General features: G+C 45.0%; 1 protein-coding gene across 2 annotated transcripts; it reads right to left on the reverse strand.

Moving 5' to 3' along the window:
* Positions 1-14276: 14276 nt before the first annotated feature.
* Positions 14277-18942, reverse strand: KLF4 (KLF transcription factor 4). 2 transcript variants are annotated; one of them, XM_019635773.1, is made up of 5 exons: positions 18464-18942; positions 18241-18361; positions 16589-17579; positions 16322-16486; positions 14277-15349 (listed from the first exon to the last, which is right to left on the reverse strand). In XM_019635773.1, the coding sequence occupies exons 1-5, from the start codon at positions 18466-18468 to the stop codon at positions 15174-15176; spliced, it is 1458 nt and encodes a 485-aa protein (XP_019491318.1). In that variant the 5' UTR covers positions 18469-18942; the 3' UTR covers positions 14277-15173. The 2 variants fall into 2 exon arrangements, with proteins under 2 accessions (XP_019491318.1, XP_019491317.1); XM_019635772.1 differs by having other exon boundaries at positions 16322-17579; positions 18464-18936.

The following is an 18942-nucleotide window of genomic DNA, read 5'->3' on the forward strand; positions in this document are numbered from 1 at the left end:
AGTAACTTATTTTTGCTTCCTATGAGTCAGAGAGCAAAAGGCACTGTCTCCAAGCCACCAGGGCAATCTTTAAACAAACAGCCCCATAATGAATAGTTTTGGTAAAGTAGTAGCTGTTACATACCTTGTCATAATATGGGAAAACTCTCTAATTTGTTTAGTGCTCTGTATTAATAAAGTTCACGTCCTGTCATTTCTAAAGAGTCTCTAAGAACGCTTGTTCAGATGGCCCATGAAAAGCCCCATGTCATAGCCTGGGAGAGCCGTAAAAAGATGAGGCAGAGTTGAAGAGGCAACTATATCATGGTAGTTACTCTGCCTCAATGAGGTTCATCTGGAAAATGGGTTGTGCTGAAGCTTAAATGGATACAACAGACACAAAAGTGCAATGTGACTGCTAAGGTTGGACATTGTTTTGTTTTTGTTTTTTTCCCATTTGGAGTGTGTGATGTTTGAGAGCTAGAGAAGTTGAGACAGGGCCCCAGAGTTGGTGGCTTTTTATCACACATCCTCAAAATGAATCACATTTGGACTGCAGGCAGAAAATAGTTACGGAAATGCTCATATAACCCAGGATGACTTTTAAATAACACTCTACCACCTGCCCCCATACAAATCACATTGGTCACCAAAAACAAAACAAAACAAAGAAGATTTCCATGTTGAATTTTATCTCAGTTAACTTTTGAAAGAAGTATCACAGAACAGGTTTGAAAGAGGCAATACCAGGCTTTGAACTCTGGAAAGATCCACTACTCGTCCTATATACAAAGCACCAACCTCTAGAAAGAAGCTGGGAATTACACAGTGCATGCCATTTGACAAAGCCAAGGACAAGGACAACACCTGAAGGGAAGCTTTCCATGGTATGGAACACAGGAAAGAGGGAAGATCAGTTCAATCCAACAATAGTCATTGGGCACTTGCTTTGTGCTTGGAACAAATCATAATATATTAGTATTTACTGAAACCTGTTACGTGCTTGGTGCCTTCATACACACATATCTCTCTATTCATCCTCATACTGGTCCATTCCCGAAGGTGTTATTGCCTCCATTTTTGAAGCTGAGGTAACTGAGGTTCAAAGGGTTTGCAGGATAAAAACAATCAGGAACTAGTAGGACTGCCCTTGACAGCCAGGTTCCCTGACTGTACATTTCATTATTCCAGGTCAGGAGTGTGTGTTTAGTATTTCTAACGCTACTAATTTCCAGAAAGGATTTGATGCATCTGTGGGAGGAGGGTTCCAGGGGAGAAGTGGGAGGGAGATTCCAGCAGTTAAAGCCTCCTGTAGCTCAAGCTTTTCTGGTCACAGGTAGGGATACAAGGGCCACCAGAGGTAGTAGTAAGTAATCAATGAATGGTGTGTGGACTGACTCCTGGGAGTGGGTGGGGCTTTGCTGAGCACCTACTATGTGTTATAAGAAGAGGAAACCTGAGCCTGCTCACTGCCTGTATATAGGGGCTGTGGTCTTGCACTGCACCTACCATGTGCTACAAACAAGTACAAGTGTCCTGGGACCTGCTGGCTGGGGAAGGAGGGAGGAGGAGGCTTGCCCTGAGCACCTACTATGTGCCAGCAGCTCTGCATTTTTTATCTTCCAGCAACTCTGTAAGTCAGGTATGATTGTTCTTATTTGGCAATGAAGGTATCAGGTTCAAAGATTGAAGCACTAAGTACACAGTTACAGGTGGAGTTAGACACACAGCTTGGCTGTATCCCACCTGGGTGCTCAGGTTCTCCACTTCAGAGGTGAGGCAGAAGCCATGACTCCTCGTCCTCCCTTCAAACCAGCCATAGGAAAGCAGAGGCTTCAGTGAGACCCCCCTCCAAGGCCTGGCCAACTGGTAGTAGTAGTAGTAGCAGCAATAATAATAATAACAACAACAACAACAACAACAACAACAATAACAAAAACAATGCCCACCATTTATTTCTTGCTCTACACCATTTCATTAACTTTGTAGGGGGTATTATCCACATTAGCCAAAGGCAGGTAGCAGCCCAGAATTCCCGGGAGCAGGAAGCCAGAAAGTGACAGAGCCAGGATGCAAAGCCCCTTTCCAGCCGATTTTAAACTCCTTAACACCAACACCGGTCAGCCTCAGCAGAGTGTAAGGGGGCGCGAGACTCCCACGCAGAGCTGCGGCGCCCAGGACCTGTGGCCGGGAGCCGTCCTGTGCCCGGTCGTCCGGCGGGGGGCACTGCAGACCGCGCGCCGCGCTGCGCCCGCCTCCACCTCCAGGCGCTGCGGGGACGCCGCGCCTTAGTTCGTCGCTCCAGTCCCGGCTCCGGCCGCTGCCACCCTTGGACCCCGAGCGCCGACCAGCCTCCGCGCGGGGAAGACAGACCCGAGCCCACGAGGCCTTCTGGGTCAGCCCCCGGGTTGTGGGGACGCGGACCCGGGTCAGCTCTCCATAAGGGTGCCCCCTCCTCCACCCTCCCCGCTCCCCTCCCCCCGTCCTGCGCACGCTTACATCTCCACTTAGGCACCGAAAGGCTCCAGGGACCGGGTCTTCCGGGATGGATGTGGCTATCCTGGCACTGGGTCCCTCCGGGAATCTGGCTCCGACCAGGGAGGAGGGGAAACCCGGCCAGAGAGCCAGGACACTGAGAGGATCCCCAGCGCATTTGAATGTCGATCCGCTGCTTCCTCCCACCCCACCCCCGCCCCCACGTTGTCACTTTCTTCTTCTTCCCTGTAGAGTCCACACCCCACCCAGCCTGCTCACCGAATTCTGAATTTGAGCCCAATCGTAGTCAGGCAAGGCCTGTTTGGGGTCAGGCCACTGCCAGCAGGCGCTCTCGCCTTCGCCAAAACAGCTGCAAGTGGGCATCGCTGTCCCCTGTCTCTGGGGAGGGGACCCCACCTCCGACCAACCGAGGCGAGGCCACGCTAAAGTTGCTCCCAGGGGACGTATGTGGCATCCAGTGACCCTGACCCTTCCCCACGGTCACCTGGGACACAGGCATTTAAGGTGGGCAGTTTAACGAGGTGAAAACGAAGTGAAAATGGCCTAGTAGCCTCTTGAATTTGAATCCCTGACTGAAGCTTTTTTTAGAAAGAATTTTTATGGATAGGATACTCTCATTGATTTCTGTTACCAGTAATAACCCCTGAATGTTAATTGGTCATAATTACCTTGTTAAAAGTCTTGTAAGACCCCTCCAAGTTGTAAGAGTAACAAGGGAAAGAATGTTTCTGAGATTTACAACTGGGCGGGAAACATCATATTATTTTCTGCATTAGGTTATACATTAGCATACTTGTTGAACTGAATTTTCCGCTTTGGAAAGATTTTAATCTTTCCAATTCCCAACTAGTCTCTGGAAATTTAAAAGGGGTGGTGGGAGGACTGGTGATGTGTATGCCACAGATGGAGATGGAAAAGCTGCCCAGAACATGTTGACATAAAAAAAAAAAAGTTAGCATCCCCCCACACTTTAAAACTATGATATTAGGAACAGAGAATATGGCAAAAGTTACTCGTAGAACATCTGTTCCTTCCAATGGGAGGATTTCTTTCCTGCCAAGAATTTATGAATTTTATATAGGAGCTTGGTTCTGTTTGGGGGAAAAGGAAGGAAGCTGACTAGAGCAGCCCCCTCCTCGGCATGAAATGCAGGAATACGTTTGCTCCTCACTTGTAGATGGTCCTTGAAGCTGCGGATGGGGCCCGAGTCACCTTTCAAAATGATGTGGCTGAGCAACAAAACATCTCCAACTGCTATCCTTGGTTTAAAGTAAGAACAATATAAGGGAAGGTGAAAGCCAGAGGACTTGAAGACAAGACTCCCCTTCACTGAAGGCCTAATCCTGTTTTAGAGAATAAAGGAGAGGGTTTATGATTGGGATAAAACCTCACTAATTCATATCTGTTCCTGTCAAACGTTCCTTTCATTTTCACGTTGGCCAGATAGGCGGTCATTCATTCATCTCAAAAACTTCAGTCAATTCCTTCATCTTCGGTCAATTATCTTTTGCCCGTTGCCCAATTGTGCCTGATGACTGGAAGGTTTATCTTTCTAAACCCACTAGGAGGGTACTCAGAAAAGCAGCTGGGTGAATAGGACACTAAATGGATTAGCAGTTGAAACATCAATGAGTCTCTTTTGATGCAAAGTAAGTTTATCTAAGTAGATTTCCACTGGCCTCCTCTTTGGGAAAGAACTTAAGCTCTTGAGAAGGTGTATGTGCTGCATGAAGGAGGTCAACTTTTTGTTGACCATTTTAGGTTCTTGACCTCTAAGTGGAATGGATTTTTTTTTTTTTAACTCACAGGACTTCAGATGGAACATGAAGAAAAAAATCCAATTCATTTAAGTATCAAGAATTTAAGTTGTTCCTGTTTGACAGCAAGAGAGAAATAACCAACATTAAGAATTTGGTAGGTTGCTAGGGAGACCGCATCATGGAGGGGGTAGAGGCTTGATCACTGCACTGTACACCTAAAGCTGATGTTGTATAATATTGTATGTCAACTATAAGTGAATATATATATATATATATATATAGACATGGGACGTGGAGTATAGTGTGGGAGTGGAGTCAAGGGAATTGTAATAGATATGTATGATATTGGGGGGGGAGTGGAGTGGTGGATTGGGGGAGGGAGGTTGTCACTCGAGGGGTAAAAAGTATAACTATTGCACTGTGTTGTACAGCTGAAACTAATTCTAAAAAATGTGTATTTCACAATAAAAAATAATGTTAAAAAAAAGAATTTGGTAGATTCATTCAAGTCCAGAAATATTTATTGAGCACCTACTACATACCAGGCACCTTTTTAAGGCATTGTCCCACCCCTCATTCTAGAGGGGAGGTAGACAAGTGGACCCAGTATGTGTTACATCTCAGATAATGAAAAGTGCCATGAAACATAGAGCCCGTTAAAACGGTAAAGAATAACAGGGGCGGGGGGTGGAATGGCTCTTTTTAGTATGGTCTGCGAAGACTGCTCCAAGGAATTGACATTGAGTGGGTCCTTCTAGAATTTTCACAATGCAAATATACTCCCAGACACATAAACAGAGATATATTTTACCAAGTTGGATCATACTATATAGGCTTTCCCCCGTCCCTTTAACTTCCAAACATTCTTCTCTGTGTAAAGAGTATATAGCTCAACAACATGGGACTGGGGAGTCAGGTTTAAATCTCAGCTTCAGCTCACACTGGTTTTGTGATTCAAGGCAGGTAGCCTAAAATCTCTTTGCTCAGAATCCTCCTCATTAAAGTGAGGAGAAGACTGTTGCCTGCCTCATAGGGTTGTTGTGGCAATGAAATGAGAAAAATGCATGTAAACTGCTGAGTGTAAGGTCAGCTGTCGTAAGCCTTATTAAATGTTAGCTCTTATTTATTATTGTTCACCAAGTCATTTTAACAGAGCATAGCAGTCCATTCTAAGGACATACCAGGGCTTACTTAACAAATGCACTACTATTGGATGAAAAGAACTGAATATAACTCAACGTGGATATAAACCTAACCCCTGGGTCTTGCTTAGCAAGTCAATCTATAGCCTCATGTGCAGGCTGAGGATGAGGGTCTGGAAGTCTTAGGCTGGAATGAGGTTCTGCGGTGGCATAACTATGGGATATTGTGACCTCACAGCTTTCTCATTTGTGCAAAGGGGCTTCCAGGTGACATGTTCTATGGAAGTCCTTCCAGCTCTGTCATTCCTTTGTGCCTTGAGTCCTAACTGGCTCCTAGATGATGCTCCCATGCTCTGAATAGCCTTCCCTGTTTCTGAGATCTGAGTCATTTGCTTCTGCCTGGAGGCACATACCCAGAGCTATTTCAGGTTGAGATCCCCTTAAGGGGAAAAGGGATTCTCTTTAGATATTGGGAGTATTTGGGAGAATGATGGCAGAGCAGTTTGAAAGGTGGCAAGAGGCAGTGTTTCCCATCGGACGTGGCTGAGAATGTGGGCTCAGAGCACCACGTCCTCTTTTGGCTAACTTTCTGTTCTGCTTCCATTCAAGGCGGGAGGCTCAGATTGTGTGATCTTCAGCAAAAGATACATACTTTCTTAGGCTTCCTTCCAGTTGGCCCAACTATCAAAAGGGCTGCTAGTCTTCATTCTAATTGAATACGTGTGTAAAGTGCTTTGGAATCAGTGAATGAAATACCAGGGAAGAAAAGCAATGGCTTATTGACTCTTAATGATTTTACAGAGGCTCTGGGGGTGCTATGATGCAGAAACGGATTGCCTTGAGTCATTATGCAAACTGGGGCAGAGAGGAATGTGGTGTATTTTTAATAGAATGACAGATAAGATTACTTGTTTCTATTAGAAAGAGGGTTGGTTTAGGTCAGTCTTGTCCAATAGCTTCCTGCGCACCAAACAGATCTCCTGTTTAGACAAAAAAATAATAAACACATTCCAAGGAGGTGAGGAGCAGATAAACTCCCAAATGATGTTAGCTTTACTTTGGGAGGCGATGTGATATAGCAGCAAGAGCCTGTGCTTAGGAGTTCAGGGAGACCTGGGTTCCTATCACAGCAGTGTGACCTTGGGCAAGTCACTTGACTCCTCCAGGTCTCCGCCTTCTCTGCTACAAAATGGTTATGATAACAAATCCCTAAACATAGAGCAAAGTTGTTGGCATACCATCTGTGCTCAGTGAATGTGAATACTTTCCATCTACCTCCAGCTCACTCAACCAGCCAGTCCCAGATCAGGTTCCAAGTACATTCATCCTGACACACAAGAAATATTTCCCTGTGGTCAATGACAATGAAGGTGTGAGCACTGGAGGAGTTAAAAAGAAAACAAACAAACAAATAAACCACGTGTCCTAAACCCACAACCTAAAAAATTGTCTCTCCTCACGCAGTTTCCATTCCAGCTTTTATGTTGCTAATCTGGGAACGTTGTCAAAGCAAATGTTAGTTAAAAATTGTTTACCAAGGGACAGGTAGTTAAATATCAGGTACAGCTGAGAGTATTGTTATTACAAACCTAAAATAATTTTTCTCAAACCTTTATTTATAAAGGAAGACGTTGGATAGAAAGAAGCATTCAAATAGGTTCTGAGACAGCCAGAGGATTTTTTTTTTCTTTCAGTTCTTTTTGTAGGATCCACTGTCTGATCAGACCTCTGTAGTGCTTGATTTTTTTTTTAAGTGCCAAGTATTCTAATTAAGGAAATAAACGTGTGTGTACCTATACCTATGTGTCATTTGTCAGTTGCTAAAAAGATTACTGACTGGCTCAGTATTGCTGGAGCCTTAGTGGACTACTCCACTGATAGCAAAAACCAACCTATTACATACACTTCCTTAATCAGTGCAAACATTCGGCTAAGCAGTTCTGTCACATTTTTAACATCTCCATTGTATATCAGGACAAGAAAGTGAAAATGAAGGAGCACTCTAAACCTGGAAAGGTCATGTGTTTCCAAATGCAAATTGAGATCCAAACATTAAACAATAGCCATCTTCTAATCCTTTTACAAAGGCACAAATTGCAAATCAGACTCCCAGGCCAGACTGGCTTTGCCTAACAAAGTCTTTAATGCAAAGAATCCCTTAGGCAAAGCCTCCTCTGTTTCCACAAGCTTATGCACCCAGAGAGCCTTATGAAGTCAGTTATGCTCCCTACTTGGAAAGTTCCTTGTGCCCAAAACAAAGTCAGTTTGTTCCCCAGGTCTAGATATACGGTCTCCCAATCATAGAAACCCAGGGTGTCTTCGCTTGCAGATTAAGTTTCATTTTTCCAGAATCATTCATTCCAACAGAAGTTTGTGATATTTTGTTGAATAAGGCCGAAACCTGCATGCTAAACCTGAATAACGCGTTTTACATGCTTTAACATGTACCTGATAAACAAGTCGGCTGTATCTAAAATAATAAGCAATCAAGAAAATTGTAGAGGGAAAAAACTGTATGTGTTGTAGTAAACGTGATTGTCTCTCTCTAAGAACTATACCATCATTTTTCCAAAAGAGGTAAACAATTTATACTACAGTTAGGAAGCTGATTTTCACTTAAGTTATGTTTTATACCCCTTGTGGAACAATTGTACCAGGAAAAACATACCTGTAGACATGCATATTATATATATTTATTCATTTTTGGTCCCCACTTCCTTTGCACAGAGGTAAGGTAGATCTTTGAACAGATTCTATATGTTTGAATGGGATTGCATGAAAAGAGAAATCAGAACAAAGCCAGAATTATACTTTAACACGTTTATAGAATGACTCCCATGTTCTTTTTAGAGGGCCCCAGTGGTGAGTGAATAGCATCTGTCTTAGGTGGCTGGTTAACACACCACAGAAGCATTATAGAGAATAATGAAATATGATTTTAGACACCCGAGCACAATGTTACATTGAATTTAGAAATTTTTCTTTTTAAACTACCCTGTTTGCATGATGTGTTTAAAATTTTTCACTCCCCTCTAAGCTTCCCTTGGGTCCTCAGGATATAGCCATCTGCCGTTGGCCTAAAGGTTGGTGTTCAGATCCTGACTTGACGTGACCTTGGGCCCACTTGATGTGACCAGAGGATGACCCTTCCTCATTTAGGCAGACTGGCCCGCCCAGAATCCTAGAGTGGAAAGTGCCCTTTTTAAGCTTTTAAAGCGTGATTTAAGAAAAAAAACCAACAAAACCTTCATGGTTTGTCATGTATTCACTGTACACTTATATTTTTGCCTTTGAAATTCAATGAGGCACATGGGTTATCCAAGGAGACGGATAAAATATTTCCTTTTTCCAAATTCTGGCTTCCAGAAGACCATGCCCAGTGGTTCTCTAACTGCTTCCTGAGAGTCACCTGACACCCATCTGCCTCGCCCAATATAGAACAAACCCCCAAGTGAACAAAATTCTTTCCAGAATCAATGCAGATAATCATCAGGCAAGGAAGAGTTCTCTAAAAAGAGACACCAGGACTGGGGACTACAAAAATGATTAATGTATTCAATTAAATCCAGTTACAGTGGGAATCCAAAGGCAAATAAGGAAAGCTCCCACGGCCCTCCCTCCAGGAGCTCATGTCTGTTGGAGAAGCCAGACCCATAAAACCTTGTAATATGTAAGGATTAGCGTTTAACCAAAGATCTAGATCAGGTGGAAAAGAGGAGGCTTTTTAAGAGCTGGGCTTTGAAGGATATAGATAGGAGCTTGTCAGGGTAATAACATGGGTCTTTCTAGAAGCAGCAGAGACCAACATCTGCAAGCAAAAGCCCAAAGGCTGAACGAGGCATGGTGTGTTCGGGGTCAGGAGTAGTTGATCATGAACTCTACACTAAGGAATGACTGGAAACTTAAGGAGAAGATTCGGGACAAGCCGCTGGGGGGGCCACAACTGGGCACCGGGGACCATGGGAAGCATGGGAGGGGCTTCACCAAATCTTTTTGACCAGGAGAGCTGTGTGCTGAGCCAGAGGTGAGGACAGAGACACGAGCTTTTTCTTCCACATCAAACTTAAAGTGCAGATCATGTTCCATGACAGAGTGACAGGCTCAAGAAACACCTGAAGGATTCTTGGGCTTCCTTGTCAGTCCACCTTGACAAAGGAAATAGCACACTGATTGGGAGACAGAAAGTCTGGGGCTTTTGCCTCTTAAACAGGTTTACTGGAAGAACCTGGATGTTAGCAAATCCTTCTGAATTGGGGTGGATCCATTTTGCCTGTAGCTCTACCTGCCCAGCCGACTGAAGACAAAAGTACTAGAAAAGAAATGCATTGAGTATGTCAACAAAGATGAGAAACAAAAACAAAATGCTAACCTGTGAAGGGAACCTCAGTTAGGTCATCTGTAAAACGGGGATGGGAGAGGGAAATCCCACCCCTACCTTTTGTTGTGAGGATTAGTTGAGAGTGTAAATGCTTCAGGAACTCACAGAGGTGTGTAGAAGCAAGTGACCCAGATCTGACAAGAGGCATGCGTGTCCTTACTGAAAAAAATCCCTTCCATTTGTCATGTCTAAGAGACTTTGCTTGTGGTTTTTGCAACAAACGATTCACTTGTCTCCCTTTTTCTCAGTGACTGAATCTAGAGTTCTTTCCGTTTCTCTGTTATTTACCCATTTTAGCTTTTAAGAGGGTAAGCAGGTATAGCATTTGAATGCATTGGCTTGCGTCACGGCGATCTGGCAACCATTCAGTAATATGTGGATCCAGTGACAGTTAGTACAGGGTCAAATAATATAGGTGAGCTAGGTATTATAACCGGATTCAACCTCCAGGCCCCAGATACCCTGGACTGGACAGGTTTGATTGTTTGCCCTAATTGATTTTCTACCTGGGCCTCCATCTACCTCTCTCTCCATAAAGAGCTACTTCTCTTGGCTCTTACTCGGTTTAGATGATAACATATAACATAGACATGAAAAGAAACATAAAAGGATGGCAAATGATCCTTACAGTCTGGGGTAGCATTATGATTATTCTGTTGTACCAGTGAAAAACGTTAGGTATACATCAAAGGGATCCTGGAAATGTGAATTTCCTTTTTGTAATTGTCATTAAGTGAGGTTTCTATTTATTTCCTCCTTTTCCTTTAAGAACAAGTGGAGAAGGACATTTGGGAGGACCGATTGCAACATGCTGACTCATCTAGGGTGCTAAGAAGACCAAAGCAATTCGAAAAAGTGATTATATCAACAGCGTTGTAGAAAGATGGACTCCCAATGTGCATGATTCCAGAGAAACAATTTGATTGGGGTTCCTACCCCATGCTCCCTCCTCTCCCCAACTAAGTTTTCTGGCTATGATACCCTAGATACCAGCCTGAAAGATTTTCTGTTTATGCTATTTTAGCAGTTGGCTTCCTCTGTGTTTTGACTGTGACCAGGGCATTGAAGCTCTAGGTACTTCATAAGGATTTAAGAATTTATGAGTTTTTTTAGGAGATGGTGAGAAATTTACACTTACATCCTGCTTAACCTAAAGGCTTCCAAAGGGAGTTTGTTCTCAACTTTCATGTTAGTTTCACTTAATGTGAAGAAGAAGGAGAAGGAGAAGAAAAAGACTATTTTCATCCAGCATTCTGATGGTAACAGTAGTTCCTTTGCGTTTTCACAGATAGGACATTCCACAGCACTCACTATGTAGAGAGTTCTTGGTGGTTTTATAGGAAATATTATCTAATGACTCTGCCCCTGAACAATGATAGTTTCATAAACAAACTTTCGGAAGCAGACATAGCTTCAATGTAGCACTATAAAAACATACTACTATACAATAGCCTCTAGAAGATGCTAAGAAAATATGAGGAAATAAAATAACTACATAAAATACCTAATAAAATGATAAAATAATAGAATACATAAATAGAAAGGTTTGTGTAGGACTGGATGGTGTCTATGTGTGCATAAAAGGAGGAGAAGGGTGGAGGGAGTAAGAAAGACAGAACATGGACTGCAAATTCACCTACGTATTTATGGTGTCGTGCTGAATGGAGCTTCAGAAGCCAGAACACACAATAGAACAGGTGGCTGACATAGGCTGCTAAATATAGATACTCCTATGTATCAAAGTACAACAGGTATCATCACTGCTAGTCTTAATATTTTTTCTGTGGACTTGCTTCCATAAGCATAAGGACTGCCACCTCACCTGGGCTTTCTTGTATGGAATAGAAATTGGAACAATTTTTTGAAAGAAAAAGAATTGTTCCCCAACCATCTTACTTGAGATGGTGATGATTCCTGTTTTAACAAACCAAAACAGGATTGTAAGAGTCAAGCAGGTTTTCAGGTAGAAAGAGTATTTTGCTGAAAAAGAGATAGACTGAAAGTCTGCTGATACGTAGGAAACACCATTGTTAATCCTTTGTGTGCGCACATAAGCTAAAATCTAGGACATATAAAATTAAATCTCATAAGGAAAATGTAATAAACAGGCATCTCAATTATTAGGTACACTTTATTATACAGTATACATGGCTCTGTAATGCAGTAATGACACTACACCTAAGGAGCTCAGAACTGATAGGTACTAAAGTAAATAATGTAGCTGTGTATGTTGAATAGTTATGTCCTGTTACATTTTTAGAGAATCTCATTCATTCATTCATTCATTCATTCATTCAGATATTGAAGGTTTCTTTTTCAGGTTAGTAAAAGTTAATGCAAGTGATGTGTCCCCTATATCAGACAAATTTGAATAAATTAAAAATGTCATGGTATTTTATGAACACTCTCTTCTCTTTGAAGGAATAGGCAGTTAGCAAATATGAAAATGGCCACAACCATCTAATAAACACGTTTCTTTCGTACACCCACCAAGTGCCAGAAGGCTCTGTATAAGAGAAAGGTGGGTCCAAGAGCAACAATCATTAATTCCACACAAAGAAAAATATGTTTGAATGTAGGCTTCTTGTTTAAATAGCTTTAAATGCTCTTTTAAGAATAAAGCCTACAATGGAATTGTAATAGATATGTATGATATGAGGGGGTGAGTGGGGCAGCGGATTAAAAAGTATAATTAATAATGTAAATATTTTGTAGGGTGTCAGATGGTCACGTCTTGTTAGGGAGACCGCTTCATGGATGGGGTAGAGGCTTGATCACTGCACTGTACACCTGAAGCTGATATTGTATAACATTGTATGTCAACTATAATTGAACATATATATAGTCACAGGATGGGGAGTATAGTGTGGGAGTGGAGTCAATGGAATTGTAATAGATATGTATGACATCGGGGGAGGTGAGGAAGTGGGGCGGCAGATTGGGGGAGGGGGTTGTCACTTTGAGGGGTAAAATATAACTAACTATTGCACTGTGTTGTACATCTGAAACTAATTAAAAATTTTAAAAAATAAAGCCTAAATATTTGGACTTCTGTTATTCAAAAAAGAGAAAAAGTTTTTCCATTTAAAATAGATATTTACTTTAGAAAATTTAAAAATTGCATGAAGTATAAACTGAGAAAACCAGTATTAATATTTTGGTGTTTCTATCCAGTCTTTTCCCGTAAGCTTCAATTGCTTCTCTCTCCTTCAATGCACACACACATTTAAACTTATACAATTGGAATTATACTGTTTATAGTCTTATATCCTGCTTTTTCCACTTAACATACCATGAGCATTTTTCCATGTCATTAAGTATGCTTTGAATATGCTCTTGGCCACATAAAATTCCGTCCTATTGATGCACCTGTTTTCTTTTAAGCTAAGACACATGCTGTGTTTTCCAGTTATGCTGGGCTCTTAAAAGCCAAGGAAAATACTTTGTGTTGATCCACCATGAGCCTCTTATGAATTTCTATTTCTTATTCCATTTATAAAATGCATCCACAGTGCAAACACTTCTGGACACTAGATATGAAGGGTAGTTAATGAGCAGTCTAAAGAAAATGCCAGTCAGCTTCCCTCACTTGACAATGTTAATTAGTCACCCACAGCAGCGTTACAAATATATAGTGTCAACAAGTGTCACAAGTACTTTTTCCATTTTGTGACGGCCACAAATGAACTTCAGACTCGTAGGTACCCACCTCAGAAGGCTGTGTAGTTTTAAGCTTGAATTCAGAAATATGCTACATGCTTACAAAAACACCATTTAAAATTTTACTTACATTTACTTTACACTTCGTTTTGTGACTTTGAATCAGTTTTAATCCTTTGGCTTCCAGTCTGTTGAAACAATGAGGCTAGCCATCTTCAGAGGACTGATGAAGTTTTAAAACAACCTGCTTTATAGAAAATTTGGTTCTGACCTCTTTAAGGGCTCTAAAGTGATATCTGTAACACACACTATGCATAAATGAGTCCTTCAATCCTCTGGAGGGCACTGTGGAACTATGTTCTTAGGGTTCTCCACTGTGGGACGTTTCTTTTGTTATTCAAATTGTTCTGAATGCAAGGCATGGCCTCCAAGAGAGATTTTTCTATTTTATTGAATTTTGGAGAAACCATAAGGATCTTTTAAAATGTGAAACTGGAATGTGTCTGTTTATTTTATGAGTACTTTCATATTAAACTGAGCAAACTGAATGATCGAGCTGTTTCTACCTGTAAATTTATATTCAGGTAAGGAAACTGCTTTCATGTACTTTTCCATACATGGGAAAGAGCAACCTGAACCAGGTAAATCTAATTCTGTTCTACAGTACGAAGGGCTCTCAGCCCTACCACATTGATAGTACTCATTATAAAATGAAGTAGGCTTTAAAGTCTTCTTTTAATCTCTCTTAAAAGTTGGCTTTTTAGTGTACTTTTACATGCCCTACCCACTGTGTTTAAGCTGACATCTCTGTTACACATTTTTTTCAGGGGGGGGAAAAACACACACAAAACAAAAACAGTGTTCAGATAAAATATTATAGGTTTATTTAAAACTTAATTCTCACCTTGAGTATGCAAAATACAAACTCCACAAAATGTTCATTTTTTACTTTGTAGTTTACAAATATACAAAATAGAAGTTTGCTTAAATTTATATTACATATTTATTAAGGCAAGGAACTATATAGAAAAAAACATTTGTTCTGCTTAAGGCATACTTGGGAATAAACCATTGTACAAATTATTGCACATCTGAAACCACAGTGCATAACAGACTGTCTGCATAAAAATGTTAAAGTAAACCAGGTGTATATTTACCTGACTTAGGTCATACATGTAGATCGGAAGACAAAAATAGATTTTCCTTGTCAAAGTATGCAGCAGTTTGAGAACTTTGGCTTCCTCATTTGGTACCTTTAGAACCAAGACTCACCAAGCACCATCGTTTAGGCTATTAAAACACATTTTCTGTACCTGAATTTCTTCCTCTTCTTCTAATATCATAATAATGGCTTTTAGAAGGCAAAGAGAATACAAGGTGATCTTTATACTTATATTGCATCGAAACAATTCAAGGGAATTCTGGTCTTCCCTCCCCCCAACTCACGGATCTAATCTATACCCTGATATCCACAGCTTCCAGTCACCCCCTTGGCGTTTTGTAAGTCCAGGAATATTCAAGTTGGGTTTAGAATTGGAATGATAGAAGATCCAGTCACAGACCCCATCTGTTCTTTGATTTGTCTTTTGGCTTCCTCCTGTCTCCTGATTATCCATTCACAAGTTGACTTGTTGGGAACTTGACCATGATTGTAGTGCTTTCCAGTTGGGCTCCTCCCCTCACCGGGAAGACAGTGTGAAAGGTAAAAAATACTGAATTCTCTTCTGGCAGTGTGGGTCATATCCACTGTTTGGGGATTTAAAAGTGCCTCTTCATGTGTAAGGCGAGGTGGTCCGACCTGGAGAATGCTCGGTCGCATTTCTGGCACTGGAAGGGGCGGTGCCCGGTGTGTTTGCGGTAGTGCCTGGTCAGTTCATCTGAGCGGGCAAATTTCCACCCACAGCCATCCCAGTCACAGTGGTAAGGTTTCTCACCTGGAACAGGAAAATAAAGCCATTGAAGCCATTGCCACAGAATGAAGAACCGGCTATTTTAAAAACAGTAAACCAACTCCCCAAGTACCCCACTTTGAAAGGATACCACTTAAGGCCACATTAAATTTCAGGTCATAAATAAGAATACATCATATGTATATAGTTTTGCTATTTTCTTTAGGGGGGCATTAGATAGTTAAGCATTGAAAATATACAAATACCACACCTAAACCTACACCTCTGTAGGGATAACATTTTCATTTGTTTTGAGCCACAATATCAGTGGTGGACATGAATTTGGAAATTATGTCTGCTACTGTATTTCTCCTTAGCCCAAACCAAGCAATAATATCCTATATCTCACTACAGTTGAGTCCAAAAAGCCACAGGAGTCTGCTTTTTCTGTACCCACGTTTGTTATTTTACTGAACGCTACCCCTTACATGACCTTGTGTACCTCCTCACGCTGACACAGAAATTCTCTACAGTGATAATCTTAAACCAGAATCTCAGCGATCGGAACCATTACATTCTTGAAATTTAAATAAAATCTCATTATGACTACAACTAAAAATAGAAAGGGCGAATCTAGGAAGGGAACAGCCAATGAAAATAATCTAGAAAATTAAAAGGATAGAAAAAAAACCCCATTATGCTTTTCTACTGCAAAGTATTTCTTGATTACAAGGGCAGTGCTTTACATAAGCTAGGAGAGGCCCACATTCCGCCTAGAACCTCCCTGCCTTTCAAAGGCCTAACAAAACTGCACATTCAAGCACTGATACCATCCATCAAGAAAAAGGCTCCTGGGCAAAAAGGTAGGCGCCCAGTTTGCTGTTCTTTCCTGTGATCCAGGAGATGGAGGAGATAGACTTCACCCCACATCCCAAGGGAGGCCCTGAGGAGTGTCCATAGTTAGCTGATGGGGCTGGACACCAAACCCCCTCCTTTCCATGGCGTCTGTCCTCCTACCTGTGTGGGTTCGCAGGTGTGCCTTGAGATGAGAACTCTTCGTGTAGGTTTTGCCGCAACCCGCGTAATCACAAGTGTGAGTGGCTGTCCTTTTCCGGGGCCACGACCTTCTCCCCCGCTTAGGTTTAGGCTCCTCCGGCAAGCAGGACCCGGGTGGCATGAGCTCTAGAGGTGATGAAGAAGGTGGGGTCAGCATCATCCCATGGGCCCCGGAGGGCTGGCAAACGCAGGGCTCCCCAGCCCTCACTATGAATCCCCGCGACTGACCTTGGTAATGGAGCGGGGCCACCTGCGGCTGCATCTGGTCGGGCAAGAAGGGCGGGTAGTTGGGCCCCGGGTGGGGATGGAACCCCGGGGGGAGCAGCAGGGCAGGATGACAGTCCCTGCCGCTCAGCAGTTCCTCGGCACCCAGGGTCGGGGTAGTCCTGCTGGGGAGCTGCCTCCCCAGGGGGAAATCATGCGCTGGCGGCCTGTGGCCGTTGCTGAGAGGGGGTCCAGTGCCCAAGTGGGCCTCCAGGGGCCGACCGACCGTGCACGAAGAGACAGCCTCCTGCTTGATCTTAGGGCACATGCGCGGCGGCCCGCTGCTGTAGGGCGCCACCACCACCGGGTGGCTGCCATCCGGGCTGCCTTTGCTAACACTGATGACCGACGGGCTGCCGTACTCGCTGCCAGGGGCATTCAGAGACGCCTTCAACACAAACTTGCCAATCAGCCCGCCACCTGACGGCTGCGGCTGCTGCGGCGGAATGTACACTGGGTCCAGTTCCGGCCGCAGGAGTTCGGCCACGAAGCCGCCCGAAGGGCTCACATCGTTGATGTCCGCCAGGTTGAAAGGCGCGGTGGAAGGAGGCGCAGACTCCCGGCCGTAGAGGAGACCGCCACTCGTGTTGCCTGGCGCCACGCCCGGGTCACCCCCGGGCCGGATCGGATAGCTGAAGCTGCAGGTGGAGGGCGCACTGGCGGGACCGCTGCTCGACGGGGAGGACGAGGATGAGGCCGATGCCGACGAGGACACGGTGGCGGCCACTGACTCCTGATGGGACAGCGAGTTGGAGAGGATAAAGTCCAGGTCCAGGAGATCGTTGAACTCCTCCGTCTCTCTCCGGGGTAGGAGGGCCGGGTTGCTGCCGCTGCAAGCTGCACCAACTCCACCACTCTCCAGGTCGGTGGCCACGGTCGCCGCCGCCAGGTCGTAGGGGCGGCCGGGAAGCAGAGGGGGAAGTCGCTTCATGTGGGAGATCTCCTCCCGCCAGCGCTGCGGGGACAGGGCAGGAGCGAGTCAGTGGCGGTCTCCTGCTACCACCCGACATACTGGCTGGCCCGGCGCGCCCACACCGCCCAGATATGGGGACCGGGCAGGCGGACAGGCAGCGCCCGGGACTCCAGTGCCAGCGCTGCAATCTCGGCCCACCCACACCCGGGTCCGAGGAGAGGCGGCGCGTGGATATGGAGGGTGTCATGTTGTGTCTGCCCGATTGCGTGTGAGCGAGCTCTGCAGCTCGCCAGCCCAGGTTCCTCCCCCGCCAGATCGCGGGGACGCTGCAGCCGTCCCTGGAATTGGGGCACCGAGGCTCCCCCGGTGTGCCCTCGCCACGGGGACGCCTACGCACCAAGCTCTCTCGGGCCAGCCAGTGTCCGTCGGCACAACCACCTCCCGCGCGCCCGCCTCGCCGCCTGCGTACTAAGGGACGTGTGCGGACCCGGCGTGCGCCCCCGGAGGCTCCGCAGCGTCCAGACCACACGCATGTACGGCTGAGCCAAGGGCGCGGAAGCCATCCGGAGAAGGCTGCGGAGCCCGCGCGGCGGCCACTCCTTCCCCCGTCCCGGTGGCTCTCGGCAACCCCGGGGCTCCGCCCGTCACCACCCTACCCGCAGAAGCCCACCGGACGCTCCCCATAGCCCGGGGCAACACTCACGTTATTTGGGGCACCTGCTGGACGCAGTGTCTTCTCCCTTCCCGCTGGGTTGGACGCGAACGTGGAGAAGGACGGGAGCAGTGCGTCGCTGACAGCCATGTCAGACTCGCCAGGTGGCTGCCTGTGGGCCAAGCGGAGGCAGGAGTCAGGGGGCCACTCTCGACCGCCACTCCGGCGAGTCCCACCGGCCCTCACCCCTCCCTGCGCCCTGCGCTGCACCTACCTCATTAATGTGGGGGCCCAGAAGGTCCTCGGGAGTCCGAAGCAGTGGAGGTACCCGAACCCCAAAGTCAGCGAAGAGAAAAAGACTTAGATCGAAGTCAAAACCAAAACCCCCAATTGCCCGAGATCCTTCTTCTTTGGATTAAATAGAAACGAGAGATGCCTTTAAAAAAAAAAAGTTCCTTTGTATACAAAAGTTCTTAGAAAAGTTGTAAACTCTTATAAAAATAGACAATCAGCAAGGCGAGTCAATAGGTCCGGTGGCCGGGCCGCTCCCTCTTCGACTCAGCGGCGTCCCCCACCGCTGTCGCGGTCGCTGCGGCTGTCGCCGTGGGCGCTGGGGCTGTGGCCGGGCTGGCGGGCGGGCGGTGCCGCCAGGTGAGACTGGCCGGGGTGGCGCGGATCTGCGGACTGGGCGGCGGCACGGGGCGCGGAGTCCGGGGGGCTGCCCGAGGCGCGCGCGGCCATGGGCGCTGGCCA

The sequence above is a fragment of the Hipposideros armiger genome, unplaced genomic scaffold (assembly GCF_001890085.2).
Source record: "Hipposideros armiger isolate ML-2016 unplaced genomic scaffold, ASM189008v1 scaffold_24, whole genome shotgun sequence".
Classification (NCBI taxonomy): Eukaryota; Metazoa; Chordata; class Mammalia; order Chiroptera; family Hipposideridae; genus Hipposideros; species Hipposideros armiger.

What these genes read in the sequence shown, in the direction of transcription:
- KLF4 (XM_019635772.1), bottom strand. An exon ending in CAGCAGGTGCCCCAAATAAC is followed by an intron (nt 17,580 to 18,240) that starts GTGAGTGTTGCC and finishes CTGTCCCCGCAG; the next exon opens with CGCTGGCGGGAGGAGATCTC. An exon ending in ACACCTGCGAACCCACACAG is followed by an intron (nt 15,350 to 16,321) that starts GTAGGAGGACAG and finishes TTCCTGTTCCAG; the next exon opens with GTGAGAAACCTTACCACTGT.